Below are 20,501 nucleotides of genomic sequence, written 5' to 3'. Positions count from 1 at the left end.
GTCAAGGATTCAGAAAGACCTCCCCACTGCTTGATCGACCAACAAGGATTCCTCCCAGTTCTGGCACTCATTCTCCACGTGTTTGCTGAACCTGCTTGAAAGTACTACTTTCCCCAAAAACACGTCTTTGATCCAGTTTGGAGGGGAGGATCGGGGGGGTCTAATCCTGGTTCAAATTTCCCGCCTTGTAAATTTATGCCTTACAACCAATCAGTGAGCGCGGTGCTGTTCTCGCGAGAGCACAAGAGAATGATAGCCAAATAAAAACTTGGAAGGGAGACACGTGATGACGTGCTGACATCATAACATGAGCACGTTTTTGCAGGAGAAAAAAGGGTCCCGCCCCAACTCGGCACGACAGCCAATCAGGAGAGACCCGCCAAGGCGATCGCGTGGTAGTGGGGATTGTTACATTTCTTGAATCCAATTGGCCATGCTGGCAGGAGCTGATGGGAATTGTAGTCCATGAACATCTGGAGAGCCACAGGTTGCAGACCCCTGATCTAGATTGAATTTCCCGGTGGGGATTCGGCCAAGGTCTGAGGCAGCTCACTTGCTGAAGCCTGCTGTTAAAGGATGAAAAGGAAAAGGTCCTTCTTTCTTAACACTGTTTAATATTTACAAGAAACCCAGTGAGGGAGAGGAAGATTGTCTGAGGATCTGGAGTAAAATTCCATCAATATAGCATCAACTAGCATCACTGCAGTTCTTCCAAAAGGAATTAGTTACTGGGATCTTACATCAGTTTGGCTAATTTACGGCAAAGGGATTGTCAGGGGTTACACGAACTGTTCCACGCAGGGTTTTCCTGGAAACCGATAGTATTTATGAGGGTGTGTACGATGGTAGATGAAATATCAGTGATTTTTAAGATTATATGTTCCTTCAGTGGTGCTTTCACAGCAATTTTGCCTCGTGGGTTTTGTTCCTGGCCTTTTGTATTGAAGGATGACAGTCCAATCTTTCTTCTGTCGTATAAAATTTGGGCACAATTTGTTCTGTACCGCGGCAGCTTCGGGAGTTACGAGGTGATGTGCCGCTGTTGCTTTTTAAACCTGTGTTCCGGATGGGCATTTTAATGCAGGCTCTCATTTCACCCCTCAGGATAAAACGCTCAACAGCTTGCAGCAAAATCGGCTTCCCTCCCGGTGTCAGATAATCCTGGAAAGTGGAAGGATGTCCTTTGTGCAGATTTCAGGACAGGAAGTTTGAAGGAATAATGTATCCCCTTTCCCTCTGTGGTTTTGATGCACGCTGCCAAACAGCATTGGGTTACAGGGGACATTTTTATGGGTAAAGAAAGCCTGCCTGCTATCCTTAGTTGTCAACCTGCTGTCTACAATGGGAAGAGGTGCCTTGGATTTAAGCCTCCTTGCATGGAAGCTCCATCTTTAGCCCTAAGCAAAGTGGTGTGGTAGGGTTCACACGTGTAGCTGTTGGGGAGGGGCAGATCCTTGGGTTGAAGAAGAACCGCACGACTCTACACTGTATTGGTCAGACCACACCTGGAATACTGTGTTCAGTTCTGGGCACCGCAATTCAAGAAGGATAGTGGTCGAATCCCCACTTGAAATTTGCACGCAGATCCAAACCTGCTCGTTGTGAAACCGTGTCCTCTTCATCGGAGTTTCTCCCTCCCTACCCCAGCAAGCACACAGCAGACACACCCGGTTGCAGAAGTCTTAGCAATCCCCACTACCAGGCGAGCTTGCTTCGCCGGTCTCCCCTGATTGGCTGGCATGCCTTGATGGGGCGGGACCTTTTCCCACTACGGAAACGTACATTGTAGGGGCGTGATTAAAAAAAACCAGCGTGTAAAAGTGTAACATGTAACTGTTTAACTGTGCAAACAGTTAATCGTTACCTGTGTAAACCATTAATGATTCAAAGTTACATGTTTGACTGTTTAATGTTTGCGTCCCCTTCTGCTGGCTGATTGCAAAAGCGGAAACAAAACCAAGGAAAGGCTGCATGTGCATCGCAGCGCTGATTGGTTGGCTAAATTCCGCGTCACACTCCAGGGTGGGAAATGAGTCAGGGTTTCAACCCTCATCCCTCCCCTTGAATCAGCTCTGAACCGTGTTAATGGGGTCTATGCCACTTGCAACCAGGTCCTGCCGGAATGCAGATTAACGGGGAGAACGAGCACCAGAAACGGAATCTGCCACGCAAGCCATGGGGAGGTCGTCCCTCAAACCTGGTTAGTTTGTATTCTGAAACTTGGCTAAGATGGTAGTGGGGATTCGACCATTGACAAGGTGGAACGTGTCCATAGGAGCCCAATCAAAATGGTAAAAGGTCTGGAATCCATGGCCTACGAATATAGTCTTAGGGAGCTGGGGATGTTTGGTCTGGAGAAGCAAAGGTTAAGGGGGGACACGATTGCTAAGTTTAAAATTCACATTCCACAATATTTTTCTTCCAAGTCTTTCCAAAGATCATGACCAGATTTGCAGCTCGTAATAATGGTGCTCTCCTCATTTCCTGTTGTTGAAGCCAGGAGGTAGTGTGCCTTGGAATCAGTCGTTTCCAACAGTTTCAACTCGTGGGGATTTGGGGGCATTACTTGCTCAGTTACACGGGAGGGATTCTGAATAGCAAGAGTGTGCCTCGTACAAAATTGCTCAATTAAAAATTGTTGCTCATCCAACCAAGGATAAAGCGTAGACAACATGGGGAAGAACATGGCAAACCACTCCATAAACTGAATGCTACTAGCTAGGCACGGAAGTTGGAAAGCCATTGTGCAATAGGAGGTCCTGTTTTGAAGCAACGGTTGGGGCTGGTGGGCCTCCTGGGCTTTCCATTCAAATCTCTGGATGCTTCTTAGCAGTCTTGTCATCCTGAGCATAACCTATCTTACTGGCACCCTCAAGAAAACCAGAGTTGATGCGGCAGCAGAGCCTTGGACAGATGCATGCTGGCGTTAGCACAGGGGTGGATATAACAGAGCAAAGATCTATTCAAGCCACATTTGGCAGCTGGTTTGGCTTGAGAAGTGACCTTTTCAGCGTGTATGTGATCGCTGGAAACGTTTGATTCCCATTCTATGTCATCACTGCTGGGCAATTTCTGGACCCAGGTTGGAATGCTGGCCATTTCCTAGGAAGTTTTTTTATTTAGTTGTTTGTTTGTTAAATTTGTAGACTCCTCTCCCTCTAGACGGGCTGGGAGCAGTTCACCACAAAAATTACAATGCAATGAGAAACAATCCAAGCGCAATCTAATTTTGGCGCTGTAGCCCATATTCTAAAATCAAGCAAGGGAGGGAGCAGTCAACAAATATGAACAACATAGAACGATCGCTGGAGGTTTGGTGCTCCTCCGGTCCTCCAGCATCTGCACCACTAGTTAGGCACTGAGAGAGGGGCACTTCCCCACAGAAGAACCACAGAAGGGGAGTGTCCTTCTGTAAGGGTCTGTTACTCCAGTCAATAATAAGATTCGTTGAAGGTTCAAGAGCTTTATTTACAACTGTGTCAGCCCAACGGCCAGATAGCCGAAACTAGGGTTTGGCTCTCTGACCCCCGGTATACACCTGAAGGTTACAGTTTGACTCAACCCACAATCCCCCAGCCTTTGCATTCCCATAATATCAGCAGAGGTGGGATCCAGCAGGTTCTCACAGGTTCCCGAGAGTAGGTTACTAATTATTTGTGTGTGCCGAGAGGGGGTTACTAATGGGTGATTTTGCCACGTGATTTTTGTCTTAGTTACACCCTTCCTCTGCTCCTCAGCAGTAGCACACAGAACTTGAAGCAGTCTATCAGGAGGTGCACCGGCGTGCATGGCAGCCTGCGCCTGCGTGCATTCGTTTCCCACCCAAGGACCGGCGCAGTGGCTGCGTCCTTGCCACAGCCCCGCCCAGCAATGCCCCACCCCTGGAATGCCTGGCCACGGCCCTGTCGTGCCCCGCCCAGCCCCATTGGCGCTACGCCACTGTTTGAATCCCACCACCATGGGAACCTGTTACTAAAATTTTTGGATCCACTGAATATCAGCAAGTGAAAGGACAGTGAGAAAGAGACAGCGTAGTTGGGACAGGCAGTTTATTCCCTCAGAAGGCAGATAAGGAGAAAACAGTTAAACACTATTGCTAGTTACTTGTGAGCAAAAGAAAGAGGCCCCACGGCCTTGGGTAATGATAATAGCTGGGCCACCTGCATCAAGGTTGTGTACATGCGATCTGCCAGGCAGGCCAAGTATGGCGCAGGTCTGACACCTTCCAAGGGAATTCAAGCCAAGCAAATCTTTGTGAGTCGCCCTCTTAAGAATGATTTTGGCTTAGAAAATGGTTTCTACATTGTCGTAAAATTTTATAAGTAGTTTTTCACTGTGATCAAGTTATGGATCATTCACTTATAATTATCTATGGAATTGGTGAATATATGTTTTGAGTGCCGCTGATAGCTTTTACCGTATATTTCATTTGGTTTTCTTTGACTGTTATTTTATGTTGTTTTAAATCTATTGTAACCTTCTCAGGGAAACTTTTCCTAGGATGGGACAGTAGAATTTGAATGTTCCAAAATGTTTTTTAAATGTAATGGACAAAAAGATAAACGGAGGCGTAGCAATGTACAAGTGGGGATTTTCAAGAGGGATTTAGACAGAAGGATTTTGATATTTGCGCTTGGACAAGAATTCTCACGAGACCACAGAATTTTCTCTAATTCATCTACCCCAGACCATAGTAGTCACAAAGTCATGCCCCTGTCCTGCTAAGAAGTAGACTGTTTAAATTAGCGAGTAGACCTACATGGCATCAAATAGGTAAATATTGCAGGGGATTTTGGCCACACGTGCTTGAGAGTAGCAAGATCCAACCAGCTTTCCTCCTGGTAAAAAGGGAATGCAAGGCCCCTTGGAAGGAAGGAAGGAAGGAAGGAAGGAAGGAAGGAAGGAAGGAAGGAAGGAAGGAAGGAAGGAAGGAAGGAAGGAAGGAAGGAAGGAAGGAAGGAAGGAAGGAAGGAGGGAGGGAGGGAAGGCAGGCAGGCAGGCAGGCAGGCAGGCAGGCAGGCTGGGAGTCAGTGGATCTCTATGTACAAAATGGGACAGGCACTGTTGTATAAAAGGAAATTGGGTGAGATTAAATGGGAAAGATGCCAGATGAAGTCCCGTTTTTCAGATCTCAAGTATGACCAATTGTCAAATCGGGGCAAAATGTAGCAAAACTCTTTCCCTACCCAAACCTTTACCGGTGTAGATTTAGCTCGGTGAGTATCTCATGGGTGGTGATGCTTGATCCGGCTTGTTGACTGAGCGCAGTTGCAGGAACTGTGCCAGATGTCAAATCACTTTCTAAGTGTGGCTGAATCAGTTGAACTAACAGAGGGAGAGGAGATTAGTTTTTTATCTGGCCTGAGGGGCCAGATTACAAAGAAGACCGGGAGTGGCTGATTCTCTGCATAGAAGGGCTGAGGAGTAGGCACCAGGGAGATGCCTCTGTGTGGGGCAGGCCTGGCTGGCTGTGGGGCCAAGCCGGGTTTCCTCCCTCCTCTTCCCTGGGAGGAATGACCTGAGTCATCTTGTTGCTGAAACCCTACCCCCTTCTATGACGGTCCAGGGCAGCTGGAGAAACAGCCAAGTTCCAAAGGCCACTGAAGCATCTCTACCTGTCCCCCCCATACTAGACTAAGGGCAATTTGTGAGGGTTGATAAAGGGGGAAGGTCAAACACAGCTCCCCTCCCAGTCTGTGAAACTCCCTGCACCTGTTTTGAGGTGTGAACAAATAAATGTTGGGCACGAGACTCTTAGTCTCTTGCATCAGTTGTAGTTATTAGTCTCATTTATGAGCAAAAATGAAACAGGCAGGAAGCGGGTCTGCTTTACAAAAGTCAGTTCTACACAGGGCAAAGGGTGTAGGATGCTATATAACCCATTTGGAGTTCCAAACTGCGTCCCATGCGCAGCCCTGTGTTTAGAACTGGGGCAAAACACCCTGGAACATAAAACTTGGCTTAGAGCCTTCAGATTTTGGCTCCGCCTTCACTACATGCCATCCGAACTGCTCCCTTGTCTCATTGACACTACAGGACACGCAGGCTAACCCCTGGTTTTCTCTAATCGAGAGAAAGATTATTTCCATCGGCCTGCCTATTGAATCTCTCTACCTAATGTCCTATTCAGAGGCATACAATAGGCTCAGAGATCGGCTTTTAGATCTAGAATTTGCAAATTTGCATCTAGCAGCCAAACGAACCTGCTCTCCAACACAACTCCTAATTCCACTTGAGCAGAGACGTATGGCCTATTACCGCCATACCTTAACAAACCCACGCGCAAGGAGAGCCCTCACCATTGCGCTGCTTTAACGTCATGCCCTCCGCACTATTAAACGGTAGGTTCAGCAATTCAGATAAATCCGCAAGGTTATGCAGTTGCAAACTTAATGTGGTTGACACCCTGACTCACCAACTCTTGCACTGCACCAGATTCGATAACATCAGATCTAAATATACCAACTTACATTTTTTTCTTCCAATCTGGGCTGCCTGATCTGACTAGGTGATCTCTATTGTTAAACAACTCGGAGCCCGGTCCTTGTGAAGAGATCGCCAATTTCATTGCGGAGATAGTTGAGAGTTCCCAGTAGAACGTATTTGTTGTGCTCCCCGTGGGGCCTTTTATCTGTCATGTATTCATGCAATTGTTCCTGATTTATATATGTATGTATATAACCCATGCACTTCGCACAGGTCCTGGCCCCCAAACGAGTCTGCCCTGTTTTATTTCCCTCAACCTGGAATGTTCAAAGATCACGAAACCAGCAATTCTTTTGCAAAATCCTGGGTTGGAGCTGCTCCCACCAAGTGGCCGGGAAGGAGGCGCTTTATTTCCCTCCCTTCGGCAGCACTGTCCACAGTCAGGGGGAACCTGCCTGGCATTGCCCTGCTGGTGCAGGAAGGCCCTTTTTCCTTTCCTTTCCCCCCCTTTTGTGTATTGCACATGCGCAGCTACACAGGTGCAGCTGATTGTATTGTGGGACGATTGACATGGCTGTGGGGGTTCATTTCTGCATGCCGTAGCTCGGAGGCGTAGCTAGGGGAAATGGAGCCCGGTGAAAAATCTGAGTTTTGCGGGGGGGGGGGGGCATGTTCGTTTGTGGTTTTTGTATTTTTTTAGTTTTTTTCAGTTTGTGGCCTGCAGGGGGCACAGTTTTTAGGCTGGCAGCACCAACATTTCAGGGTATCTTTAGGAGACTCTCCTGATGATACCTCCCAGGTTTGGTGAAGTTTGGCTTAGGGGGTCCAAAGTTATGGACCCTCAAAGGTGTATCCCCCATCTCCTATTAGCTCCCGTTGGAAACAATGGGGGATGGGGCACCTCATTTGGGAGTCCATAACTTTGGACCCCCTGAACCAAATTGCAGCTAACTTGGGTGGTATCATCAGGAGAGTCTCCCAAAAAATCCATGAAATTTTGGTGCTGCTAGCCTAAAAACCGTGCCCCCTGCAGGCCAAAAACTGAAAAAACACCAATAAATACAAAACCCACAAACCGGAATTTTTTCGCCCTCTCCAGGCACATGCCCAGTGCAACGTGCACCCCCTGGCCCGCTTGTAGCTCCGCCTCTGCCGTAGCTACACATGTGTTGCAGGATTTTTTTAAAAAAGAAAAGCATCTCTGTGTGGAGGCCTGAAAGCAACCTGGATTTTTGCCATGAGCACCAGTTACTGCCTTCACGGAACACCTGTGAATGGGAAAACAGGAAAACAGGTTCCTTTATAATGACTGCAACTGGTTATACATTTGCTGTAGAAAGGATTCCCAAAATTAGTGATGTGAGATGTTTGGAACACTCACTATCATCACATAAATACTTAATTATTATTAATCTGTCCTCAGGGTACTATTTTGATGGCAGGGTTATGGGATTCCAGAGTTGCCAACCTCCCGGCAGGGCCTTTCGATCTCCCCCGATTACATCTGATCTCCAGATTACAAAGATGAGTTCCCCTAAAGAAAATCTTAGCCCAGTATAGATGAGAACTGGAGTCCTGGGCAGAGGCGTAGCTAGGGAAAATGGAGCCTGGTGCAAAATCTGAGTTTTGCGTCCCCCCGCCCACCGTCCCCCCATGTTCGTTTGTGTTTTTTGGCGTTTTAAGTGCTTTTTCAGTTTTTTGCCTGCAGGGGGCGCAGTTTTTTAGGATATCTCTAGGAGACTCTCCGTATGATACCACCCAGGTTTGGTGAAGTTTGGTTCAGGGAGTCCAAAGTTATGGACCCTCAAAGGTGTATCCCCCATCTCCTATTAGCTCCCATTGGAAACAATGGGGGATGGGGCACCCCCTTTGGGTGTTCGTAACTTTGGACCCCCTGAACCAAACCTCACCTAACTTAGGTGGTATCATCAGGAGAGCCTCCTGAAAAGTCCCGAAATGTTGGTGCTGCTAGCCTAAAAATGGCGCCCCCTGCAGGCAAAAAACTGAAAAACCCCACAAAAAATATAAAAAACACAAACCTGAATTTTGGCGCCCCCAGGCGCGCGATCAGTTCAACGTGCGCACCCCCGTCCCCCTTGTAGCGCCGGCTCTGGTCTTGGGAATACCAGGATTGTGAGGCAGATGCAGGCAATGACAAATCACATCTGAATGTCTCTTGCTTTGAAATTCTACAGGTCACTATAAGATGGTTGGGGCTTTGGCAGCAAGAGAGAGAGAGAATGGCAGAGAGAATTCTGTGGCCTTATACCCGGCTGACGTCCTTTCCTTCCCCCAACCCTCCCTGGCTCCAATCCCAAATGTCCAAGAAATTCCTAGCCCGCAGTTGACAACCCTGTTCTAGGCACCTGTTTTTTTTTAATCTCAGAAAATGCTACCCCTCCTCTCTCAGGATCATGCTTTCGATTACTGTGCAGAAAGGAGAGCCAGTGTGGTCTCGATGAAATTGTGCCACCCATTTGCAAGTGACTTCTGGTGACTCCATCCGCAGGGTGTTCAGGGCAAGGGATGAACACAGCCGTTCAGTTCCAAAGGGTTGGGTTCCCATCCAAGAGGTGGGGTGTTTTTGCAAAGCTAGACCCTTTGGAAAAAGCACCCTCCATTCCTCTGATCTACTGAGCATCTTCTTTCATGAGCTTGCTTGAGGTTTTGCGTTGCCCAGGGATGGTTGCGGGTTGTTGACCTTAACGGGCCAATAGGGAAAGTGCTTTGAAAAGTGCAAAGGGGGGGGGGGGAGAATCTCATTAAGACAAAGGCCAAGCCAGAGAGCGGCTGCATCTGAGAAGGGCATTTTTATTTCACTCAGAGGCCCTTTCTGCACAAGCGCTGAGCGGGGGACCGTTCGCACAGGCCGTTTCAGACAGGCCGCTCAAGACAGCATGAGGGACCGTTCGCCTGATAAGGCCGAGTACAGGCCGGTTGCTCGTCAGTGGGAGACCATCTCGCGACAGACTTCCTTTTTCACACAGACCATTATCTTCCAAGCGACGAGGCCGTTCGCACAGTGGGGGACCGTTCACACAGGCCATTTGCACAGGCCGGTTGCACAGGCCATTCGCACAGCGGGGGACCATTTGCACAGGCCGTTTGCACAGACCGGTCGCCCAGTGGAGGACCGTTCACACAGACCATTCGCACAGCGGGGGAACATTCGCACAGGCCGTTCGCACAGGCCGTTCGCCCAGTGGGAGACCATTCGCACAGACCGTTCACACAGGCTGTGTCTTCTCCAACTGGCTTACTTGCTCCTGCTGGCTTCCGTCGCGTTGCGGAGGCCAGGGGACACGCCCCCCTGGTCAGAGCGACAGCTCTGGAGATGGAAGCCACGGGGGGATGTCCCCTGGCCTCCACAATGCGACGGAAGCCAGCAGGAGCAGGTAAGCCAGTTGGGGAAGGCGGGAGGGAAACGCCATCGTTCGCACGGCAGCGACTGGAAGGCGTCACTTTTGAATAGGCGTCACTTTTTTCAAAAGTGGCATTTCTGACCGCTTGGGCAGCACGAGCACGGTGCTGCTGCATTGCAGCCACACCTGCTGTGCGAACGCCTCCCCAGGGACAGCATTTTTGCCGTCCCTGGGGCGCTGTATTCCACCCATGCGGAAACAGCCAGAGCTTCCGGGAGGAACCATGGCTAAGATTCTACCTGCTCTCCCCCCCTTCCAGGCAAAGATTCCACCTCCCTGCCCCCCACACAGGGCTGGTGCCACTTGCTGTTACTATAACAGAAGTACTGTGTGTCCGTCCGTCTGTCAGTTTGTAGCAGGTATAACTCATCAGTATATAAAGCTAGAAATCTCAAAATGGGTTACCAGCTTGAGGATGAATCTGGAAGTGCCGGGCCAAAAATGAAAGACTATCCTGGCCCAGGTGTTGGGATTTGCAAGTGTCTGTCACAATTCAGACATGAAAGGGGTTAACTATGTGCATGCTAATTGGTCACGGAGGTCAGAGTCATATGACCAGTTCATTGATTAAGCTATTGGTCAGCTAACCCCAGCACTGCCTATGTGAGACAAGTCACAGTAGTCAGAGGTTATTAAGTTAAGTATAATTCTTTGTCTCACACAGAGGAGAACAAACAAGATGCTACAACGAGATTCACCTCTGCCTTGCTAGATAGGCACCGTGTGGGATCACATGCTCCTAAGCAATGTAATTAAGTGAGTGCTAGAATAGAAAGTTGTTCTTTATTTTCTTCCATGTAAACCCTTCCCTTATTAGTAAGTAAACTCTTTTACATAAAAACAGCACTCTGCTAAATATCAAGTTTAATAATCCATCACCAGGTTACCTCCAGACCACCGCCATACTATTTTCAGTGGAAGCTGAGGCAAACGTAGTGTGTGTGTGTGTGGGGGGGGGGGGCACACGCAGAGGTGGGATCCAGCAGGTTCTCACCAGTTCCCGAGAGTGAGTTACTAATTATTTGTGTGTGCCGAGAGGGGGTTACTAATTGGGTCTGCTTTTCTGTTAGAAATCCCATTAGGTCCAAAAATCATAAAGTCCTGTCGTTTCCTATGTGGCTGGTTAGCGAAGGTAGAAAACGGGATAATTCTCCCTGTTGGGCTGTTTTAAAAACATGTTTTAGAAATATGGTCAAGTTCCTTGTTTAAGGAAAGTATCCTTCTTTTGATTTCTAGAAACAAAATTAAGTATTTGAAAGTATTAAGTATTTGACAGGCAGTCAATTAGAGGAGAAGTAGTTGTTTCTGTTGGCAGGAGACGATAGGACTTGCTAGAATGAGTTTAAATTATGGACAGAAAGATACCAGCTAGAAATTAGGAACTTTTTTTTTACAGTAAGAGTTTTTTACAGTAACAGAGAAATTATTAATGCCCTCGGGCTCTTGGAGATGCCCGGCCACGCCCACGTCAGTGTCTCCTCTCTTACTGCGCCGCATTGGCGCTACGCCACTGTTTGAATCCCACCACCATGGGAACCTGTTACTAAAATTTTCGGATCCCACCACTGGGCACACGCCTGCCATGTGAAATGCCAGTGCAGGGAAATGGAGAGCTTGTGCTTTGAGGTAATTATTAGGAAAAAAAAGATGTCTTTTAGAAAATGGAAGTCCAACTTAACTGATGAAGAATACCAGAGAGAACACAAATGGTGGCAAAAGAGAAGCAAGTTAGCTGTAAGGGAGGCAAAAAAGGATTATGAGGAACATGGCTCACGAACATCAAGACTAGCAACAAACAGTTCTTCAAGTACATCAAAAGCAGAAGAAGCCAGCTATAGGAAGCGGTAGGTCAGTTAGGCGATGAAGGAACAAGGTGTGCTTTAAAAGGTGACAGGAGATTACAGAAGCTGAATAGATTCTTTGCATCTGTCTTCACTTAAGAGGAGGTGAGGAAAATTCTGCACCTGAACCAAGCTATGGGAGGGAGGTGAATCAGAACTAAGCAGTTAGTGGTAGACAAGGAAAGTTCTGTAGCCATTGATAAATAAATTACCAATCCCTGGCCCCAGATTGCATTCATCCAGAGTTCTTAAAAGGCTCAAGCATGAAATTGCTGATGTTCTCACATTAATATACAGCTTATCCCTGAATCAGGCTCCATCCCTGAAGACTGGAAGATGTGTCATCACACCAATCTTTAAGAAAGAAGGGTCACAGGGGGGACCGAGGAGGTGAGCCAGTCAGTTTGACATCTGTTCCTGGTAAATTAGTAGAATCTATCATTAAAGATAAAATTATTAAACATGTAGGAAAGCAAGACCTGCTGAGGAAGAGTCAGCATGGCTTTTGTACCAGAGGCAAGTCCTGTCTTACAAACTTACTAGAGTTCTTTGAGGGTGTAAACAGACATGTGGAACCAGTGGACATTGTCTGGATTTCCAAAAGGCTTTTGACAAAGTTCCTCACCAGAGCCTGTTGAGAAAACTCAGCACTGAAGGAATAAGAGGGGAAGTCCTCCTATGGATTAAAAACTGGTTGAGGAACAGGAAACAAAGGGTGGGTATAAATGGGAAGTTCTCACAATGGAGGTGGTGTCCCCCAAGGATCCGTTTTGGGACCAGTGCTCTTTAACTTATTCATAAATGACCTGGAAGTAGGGGTGGGTAGTGTGGTGGCCAAGTTTGCAGATGATACCAAATTATGTAGGGTGGTAAGAACCACAAAGGATTGCGAAGAGCTCCAAGCGGACCTTGATAAATTAGGTGAGTGGGCTAAGAAATGGCAAATGCAGTTCAATGTAGCGAAATGTAAAGAGTGATGCAGTAGGGGCAAAAAATCCAAACTTCACATACACTGCGCTACAGGGGTCAGTGCTATCAGTCACAGACCAGGAAAGGGATTTAGTCTTAGTTGATAGTTCCATGGGAATGTCAACTCAATGCATGGCAGCGGTGAAAAAGGCAAACTCTATGCTGGTGATAATTAGGAAAGGAATTGAGAATAAAACTGCAAAGATTGTCATGCCCTTATATAAAGCCGTGGTGCGTGTAGCACTTGTGAGTACTGTGTTCAGTTCTGGTCGCCACATCTCCAAAAAAGGATATCGAAGAAGAGATAGAAAAGTGCAGAGAAGGGCAACGAGGATGATTGAAGGATTGGAGCACCTTCCTTATGAGGAAGAGGCTGCAGCGTTTGGGACTCTTTAGTTTGGAGAGGAGACGTCTGAGGGGTGATATGATTGAAGTCTATAAAATTATGCATGGGGTAGAAAATGTTGACAGAGAATTTTTCTCTCTTTCTCACAATACTAGAACCAGGGGGCAATCATTATAAAAGCTTGGGCGAATAACTATGACTAATAAAAGGAAACACTTCTTCTGCATAGCGTGTGATTGGTGTTTGGAATATGCTGCCACAGGAGGTGGTGATGGCCACTAACCTGGATAGCTTTAAAAAGGGCTTGGACAGATTTATGGAGGAGAAGTCAATCTATAGCTACCAATCTTGATCCTCCTTGATCTCAGATTGCAAATGCCTTAGCAGACCAGGTGCTCAGGAGCAGCAGCAGCAGAAGGCCATTGCTTTCACATCCTGCATGTGAGCTCCCAAAGGCACCTGGTGGGCCACTGCGAGTAGCAGAATGCTGGACTAGATGGACTCTGGTCTGATCCAGCAGGCTAGTTCTTATGTTCTTATGTTCTTATGCTACCATTTGGTTTAACCGTAGAGATTTTGGCAAATCTTAGAGTGCCCCCCCCCCCAACATTGTGTCACTTCTGCTTTTCACAGGAAGAGGCATCAGCATGCCCACCTGCTGCCGCCACTAGTGCCCCCGTCACAACTCCCACTGCCCCTGGGGTTCCAGGCTGTGGGCTGACAACACTCCCCAGGTCGCACTTGGTTTCTGGCAGTCCTAGCACATGGCTGGATGTTCTAGTTTGAATTTCCATACAGGGCAGAAAAATGGTGAGAATGATACGGTAATGACCAAGATGCTAAAAAGAGCTATACCACTTCAGGCAGCTGGTATCGATAACAGTTGTGCACACTTCCCAATGTGAATAAGCAACTCACTGGAATAGAAATCTAGCACAACAAAGAGGAGAGTCGAGCTAGAAGTCTTTGGCATGGGAACTAGTTCCACATTTGCGAGTTGGTTTTGTTTGCAGAGGCCATTCGACCAGCTCAGGACCCCCTCCTGTCTCAACCAGACGTACCATGTCTGGTATAATCCAATTTTACTATGGAAAAAGAAACCAATCAGTAAAAGCCGTATTAAAAAATTTTCAAGCAAAGTTGTTGCCTAAAATCCTCTACGGCATCCCAATTTGGATAAGCGACTTCCAACGTGGATAAGCGACTTCCAATGTGATGTTGAACAAATCCAAGCATATTTTCTGAGAAGGATTTTGGGAGTCCCGAATAATGTCACCTATCCAACTTTATGCCTCGAAGTTGGCCTCTCATATGTGGAAACAGAAGCTTGGATTGCCACTATAAAGTATTGGCTCAAAATACATTTTAGATCACTTGCAGGTGATATAAACTTAAACCTTTTTAAAGATAACTTTCAATTCCATTGGTTTAAAGTCATCGAGAACAAAATCAGAACCATAGGATTTGACCTGGACAATGTTGGGACTGATAGTGAACTGCATATTTTCAATCAGATCCGCGAAAGACTGGGGGATCTGGAACATCATCGTCTCTATCCAACGAAGGTGGCTGTATGCTCTCCTCGCTCCCTCGGAATACAACCAAGCTACGGAGCTAGAGCCAAATATCTCTCATCTCTGCTATCCATTAACCAACGTCGTGCATTCATGCTAGCACGCCTCAATATTTTCCCATCAGTGGAAACCTCAGGGAGATACCTCCAGATCCCTAAACATCAGAGACTATGCCGCTGCGGATGTGGATCTATAGAAACCATAACTCATATTCTTCTGGAATGCTGCGCATGATTTTAATTTACCCTTTGTTGCTTCCAAGACTTGAGTACTCCAAGTTCCAGACCACTCACTTTTTGCTAAGTAATCCATCGATCGCCTTGGCAGTGGCTAAATTCCTGGAAAGCATTTGAAACACCCGTATTTAAATGTTTTAAATGTTTTAAATGTTTTCTTTTTTAAAATGGAAACATATTAATAATTTATATGCCATTAAAGGTTAAAATTGAAATTGACCCCCTCCTGTCCATGGGTTGATCCAGCTCTCCTTCTAAAGCATAGGTGTCAAACTCGTGGCCCTCCAGATGTTATGGACTACAGTTCCCATCATCCCCTGCCAGCATCATGCTGGCAGTGGATGATGGGAACTGTAGTCCATAACATCTGGAGGGCCACGAGTTTGACCCCTGTGTTCTAAAGTATCTCTGGTTTGGTTGTCAGAATCTAACGCCCATTACGGACCTGTCTCGTGCCAAATTAAATGTTGTCTTCCTTGTCTTTCTAGCCTTCTCCTCGTTTTCCAGTGAGGCCGGGCAGAGGTGGTCCAGCAGCAGAATGCCAAGATGGCCGCCCCGCCCCACATCCCTGGTCCAGACTGCCTGCGCCCGTTCACTCGCGAGTCCTTGGCAGCCATAGAGAAACGCATTGCCGACCAGAAGGCCAAGGACCTGAGCAAGCAACATGAAGAGGTTCTGGACGAAGCTCATGAGCCCAAGCCCCGCAGTGACCTGGAGCAAGGGAAAAGCCTGCCGATGATTTATGGGGACCCGCCCTTAGAGTTAATTGGGGTCCCCCTTGAAGACCTTGACCCGTTCTATCAGAATCAAAAGGTGAGTGGGAATAGTTGAGTGGGAAGAAGAGGAGGCATTCAATCCTTACAAGACTGGCCTTGATATCAACTCTTAGATCAGGGGTCTTCAAACTATGGCCCCCCAGATGTTCATGAACTACAGTTCCCATCAGCCCTGCCACTTGCCCATGCTGGCAGGGGCTGATGGGAATTGTAGTCCATGAACATCTGGAGGGCCATAGTTTGAAGACCCCTGTCTTAGATGGTCAGCTGTTGGGTTGGGAATACCTAGAGCAGTGGTCTGCAACCTGCGGCTCTCCAGATGTCCGTGGACTACAATTTATGAAATGAATGTGCTACGTTCAAAACAATATAAGATACACAAACACACGTGGCACATAGGCGCTGGTTCAAGCAATTTATATTACCTATTAGTTACTTGTAAAGTATGCCAAATTGTTGGCTATTAGACTTATCAAACTATTATATCTCCATATAACACATATATATCTCCACATTAAATCCAATTCATGCAACAATTTATTACAAGACAACATTCTCTCAAGTCCATACTCATGTAACCAACAATGTCCATAATCTTGTAAATATTATTGCGTCAATGTCACCCGCTGTGACTGTAATACAAGTTCATAACAATTAATGAAAATCCTGGATTGGTGGCTTGAATTACTTATGAATACCATCCCAATTCAAGGGCAGTCAAATTTCTCATCATTTTCAGTTGTATATATTTCAATAAATGCTTCGCTCTGATTACCGCATTTTCGTCTGCCTTCTTCAAGAGAAGTGTTCATGCACTTGATAAGGAGCCCTCAACAGGTGATTCTGTACATAACAATCCTCATATCATCTTATTATTGCCATGAACGAAGGTTTATTTCTTTTTGTAAAGTAACTGCATCCTTCCTGGCTTTTTACAGCTTTCCTATGGCCAAGTGGCAGGGGCTGATGGCAATTGTAGTCCATGAACATCTGGAGAGCCACAGGTTGCAGACCCCTGTTCTAAAGGGTCCCCAGGTCCTACCTGGAGGCTGCAGGTTATAATGGCTTAGAGTTTAAAACAGCCATGTTTTCTAAGGGAACAGATCTTGGTCATCTGGAGATGTCTGGTAATAGTGGGAAATCTCCAGGTATCACCTGGAGGGTGGCAACCCTACATATGCACATTCCATCCCCACATCATAGAGTAGAGGCCTTTCTACAGGTCAGTATCTGGAACTGCTGTCATCAAATCGCCGTCAGGGAAGCTCTGGTGTGTGGGCAAAAACTCTATGGCAAACTCTATGGTTTTGCCCAGATAGCATTGATCGTTGCTTGTGATATGATGACATCAATTCTGGTAGGTACCAAACGTGACATCACCAGATTGCAGGCGATGAGGCCTCGGCCTAGTTTCCTGCTGACAAGTTCCCACCCACACCCCAGTTTCCAGGGGTTACCTGTCAACCCTAGACTAGAGAGATCAGTCCCCTGGAGGAAACAGCTGCTTTGGACGGTGAACTGTACGGTGAACGAAAGTGCAGATAAACACGTGTTGCGTTTTGTACTATTGACTGATTCCTTTCATAATATCGCACATGGCATGTTGCACGGTGGGTTAAGCACAAAGTGATCATTCAATGGAAGGCGAATGTGAACATCAAAAAGTGCAGTAGTGGATGGACCACTCAGACAGAACAACTGTATTTTGGGCAAGGACTGATTCCTCTTGTGGAAAATACAAAGAGTGATATATTAATTCCTATGTGTTTGAATATATGTACATATATATGTTGATAATATATTGTATATGGAATTGTAGAAAATATTATAAAAAAATTGTAGTATTATAGAAAATATTGTATTGTAGAAAATAGTAGTCCAAATAAGTCACAGTTCACATACCAAGAATCATATTTAATCACATAACGTGATAATTGGTCTTTATAAAGGTGCGCAACGTTATCATGATCATTTCTGACACATTATGCTGTCATGAACAGATGACCAAACTTTCAGACAGGAAAGAAGTAGTAGTAATGGGAGATTTCAATTATCCGGATACTTGCTGGGAGTCAAACTCTTCCATGACAATCAGGTCCAACAAATTTCTCACGTGCCTTGCAGACAATGTCATGGTCCAGCAGGTGGAAGAAGCAACAAGGGGAACGGCTATTTTAGATCTGCTCCTAACCAATAATGATGACCTGATTAGTGGTGGGACCCTTAGGTGGGAGTGATCATGTTCTCCTGGAGTTTGTTATACAGTGGAAAGGGGATGCTAAGCATAGTCATACATGCATTCTAGCAGCAGTGGCGTAGGAGGTTAAGAACAGGTGCACTCTGATCTGGAGGAACCGGGTTTGATTCCCCGCTCTGCCGCTTGAGTTGTGGAGGCTTATCTGGGGAATTCAGATTAGCCTGTGCACTCCCACTCATGCCAGCTGGGTGACCTTGGGCTAGTCACAGTTCTTCTGAGCTCTCTCAGCCCCACCCATCTCACAGGGTGTTTGTTGTGAGGGGGGAAGGGCAAGGAGATTGTAAGCCCCTTTGAGTCTCCTACAGGAGAGAAAGGGGGGATATCAATCCAAACTCTTCCTCTTCTTCTCTTCTTCAGTCCTCTTTGCCAACAGATTTTATTGGCAGAATGATGTGTAAACAATCACTGAAGAGCACTGAAAGTGCATTATTCAGTGTGTGTGAAAGAATAATACTCAGTAGGAGACACCTAATCCGGGCGCAGAGTGGTTTATGGTTCTGATTTATTGACTTCCTCAGACTTTCTTGTGCTGCAGGTGTATGCAGATAGGAGCATTGTCACTGTGCCCGACAGGTGTGTCCCATGGGAGGGTGGGTGTCTCTCCACAGTAGTGGGCCCTTCCAGAAGCCTTGGACTCCGGCAGCTGCCCTTCTTCACGACACCAAGCCCTATGGACATCAAACCCTATGAGAAAAGGCTGAGGGATTTGGGAACATTTAGTTTGGAGAAGAGAAAACTATGGAGGGACATGATTACTCTTTTTAGTATTTGGAGGACTGTCCCATAGGGGGGGGGGGCAAGGAGTTGTTCTTGTTGGCAGCAGAGAATAGGACTTGCAATTATGGGCTTTAAATTATGGGCAGAAAGGCTCCAACTGGATATTAGGCCCAAAAAGAATTACAGCTCCAGTTGAGCAATAGTGAAAACGGCTACCTGGGAAGGTAGTGAGCGCAGTCTCACTGGCAGTCTTCAAGCAGCAACTGGGCCAACGCTTGTCTGACATGCCCTTTGGCCATGCTGGCAGGGGCTGATGGGAATTGTAGTCCCTGAACATCTGGAGTGCCATAGATTGGCCACCCCTGCTGGCTGATCCTATCTTGAGCAGGGGGGTTGATTTGACGGCCGCGTTTCAGCTGTATGATTCTACGATACTTCAGTGTATTATAAAGCCAGCCTTGCTCTACAAAATATCAAGACGATTCAGTCAGATGTGAGAGACAGATGATTCCTTTAAAATACAGTTTTTTAGTGGCTATAGCTAGAGGCTATTAGAACTCTTTTTCTCTCTTCTCTTTTTTAGACGTACATCATTCTCAGCAAAGGGAAGGCCATCTTCCGATTCAGCGCGACCCCTGCGCTCTATATGTTAAGCCCGTTCAATATTGTCCGGAGGGGTGCAGCCAAAGTGCTGATACATTCATATCCTTCATGCTGGATGGGTATTACTGGGGTGTTAACTGTGGGGGGTGGGGGAGCATTGTGATTTCCTCAAAATATTGATCTAGGGCCTTTCCCCACTCTTTTCCATCCCCCCTATGCTGCGCGCTGCTCTCAGCGCGCGGCATCCCAGGCGCGCACCCGGGCGTCCCCATGAGCGCGGGGTCATCAAAAGGCGCCCTTAAGAAGAGCGCCTGGGATGCCGCGCGCTGAGGGGGCGCGACGGCGGCAGCGTCGGGGTGGCTGCGCTGTCACCACCCCTGTTGTGGGGAGTGCCGGGGGACCCCGCGCTACTCTCCTCAAGTAGTGCGGGGCTTAAGGTAAGTGGGGAAAGGCTCCTTGATAAGACGATGGAGCATCCCAGCAGGGTAAATTCATTCTTAGCTCCATTCTAAGCAGAGATGTGGTTCAATCACCGAGGAACGCAGTGTAATTCTGCTACACCCGGTGTGGCTTTGGGTTAGTGCTTCTCAAGACGTATACACAAACGCCAAACATTAAGAGGACATTGGTATGAGAAAAAGAAACAGAGCTTAGCACGGAGCTGTTACTTTTGCTCCAGCTGTTTGAATCTCAGCCAGCACCAGGGCCAACGTTGCCTCACCTTTCTCAAATGGGTTTGCCACCAACTTTCCAGTCAATCCCAGGTGCGTTTCCTTGACTTCATTCCAAATTATTCAGCATGTTTATCATGATAACCATCTTGGCGAACTGCGTCTTCATGACCTTGAGTGATCCGCCCACGTGGGCCAAGGACGTGGAGTGAGTATTTTTGCTTCTTCTGTCTTCTGTTTCTTCGCCTGGTTCTTACAGATTCAGAAAGAGGGATAAAAGGAATTCCAGTAGAGGCGGAGCATACCAGATGAAGAGTCCTGAAAGCTTGTAGCAACCTGCCAGCCTGGAACATCTGGCTGGGTCCTAATTCCACCTTGGGCCCTGCCTATCTCCTCCCCTTCCTTCCTTCCTTCCTTCCTTCCTTCCTTCCTTCCTTCCTTCCTTCCTTCCTTCCTTCCTTCCTTCCTTCCTTCCTTCCTTTGGCCGTAGATCGGGCGCCTGTGTATATATGTTTACATAATCTGGTTGTTTTAATTTATTTATTAATTGCTGCTGAGTTTTAATGGCTTAATTTTGTGTTGTATTATTTGCTGTTGGGAACAGCCATGTTGGGAGCCGCCTCGAGCCCTTCGGGGATGAGGCGGCCTACAAATTTAATAAAT

General features: G+C 47.0%; 1 protein-coding gene across 1 annotated transcript in view; it reads left to right on the top strand.

The window, feature by feature from the left end:
• SCN4A (sodium voltage-gated channel alpha subunit 4) overlaps window positions 1–20,501 on the top strand; it is a 118,649-nt gene that overhangs the window by 5,323 nt on the left and 92,825 nt on the right. The window contains exons 2-4 of the mRNA XM_048517496.1: window positions 15,303–15,627; window positions 19,148–19,266; window positions 19,957–20,046. Of these exons, the coding sequence (XP_048373453.1) occupies window positions 15,361–15,627; window positions 19,148–19,266; window positions 19,957–20,046 (476 nt within the window). The 5' untranslated portion in view covers window positions 15,303–15,360. The remainder of the gene's footprint in view (window positions 1–15,302; window positions 15,628–19,147; window positions 19,267–19,956; window positions 20,047–20,501) is intronic.

Source organism: Sphaerodactylus townsendi, linkage group LG15, assembly GCF_021028975.2.
Source record: "Sphaerodactylus townsendi isolate TG3544 linkage group LG15, MPM_Stown_v2.3, whole genome shotgun sequence".
In the NCBI taxonomy this organism is placed as follows: Eukaryota; Metazoa; Chordata; class Lepidosauria; order Squamata; family Sphaerodactylidae; genus Sphaerodactylus; species Sphaerodactylus townsendi.
The sequence above is the reverse complement of the archived record's forward strand: the minus strand, read 5'-3'. Positions and strand labels throughout refer to the sequence as shown.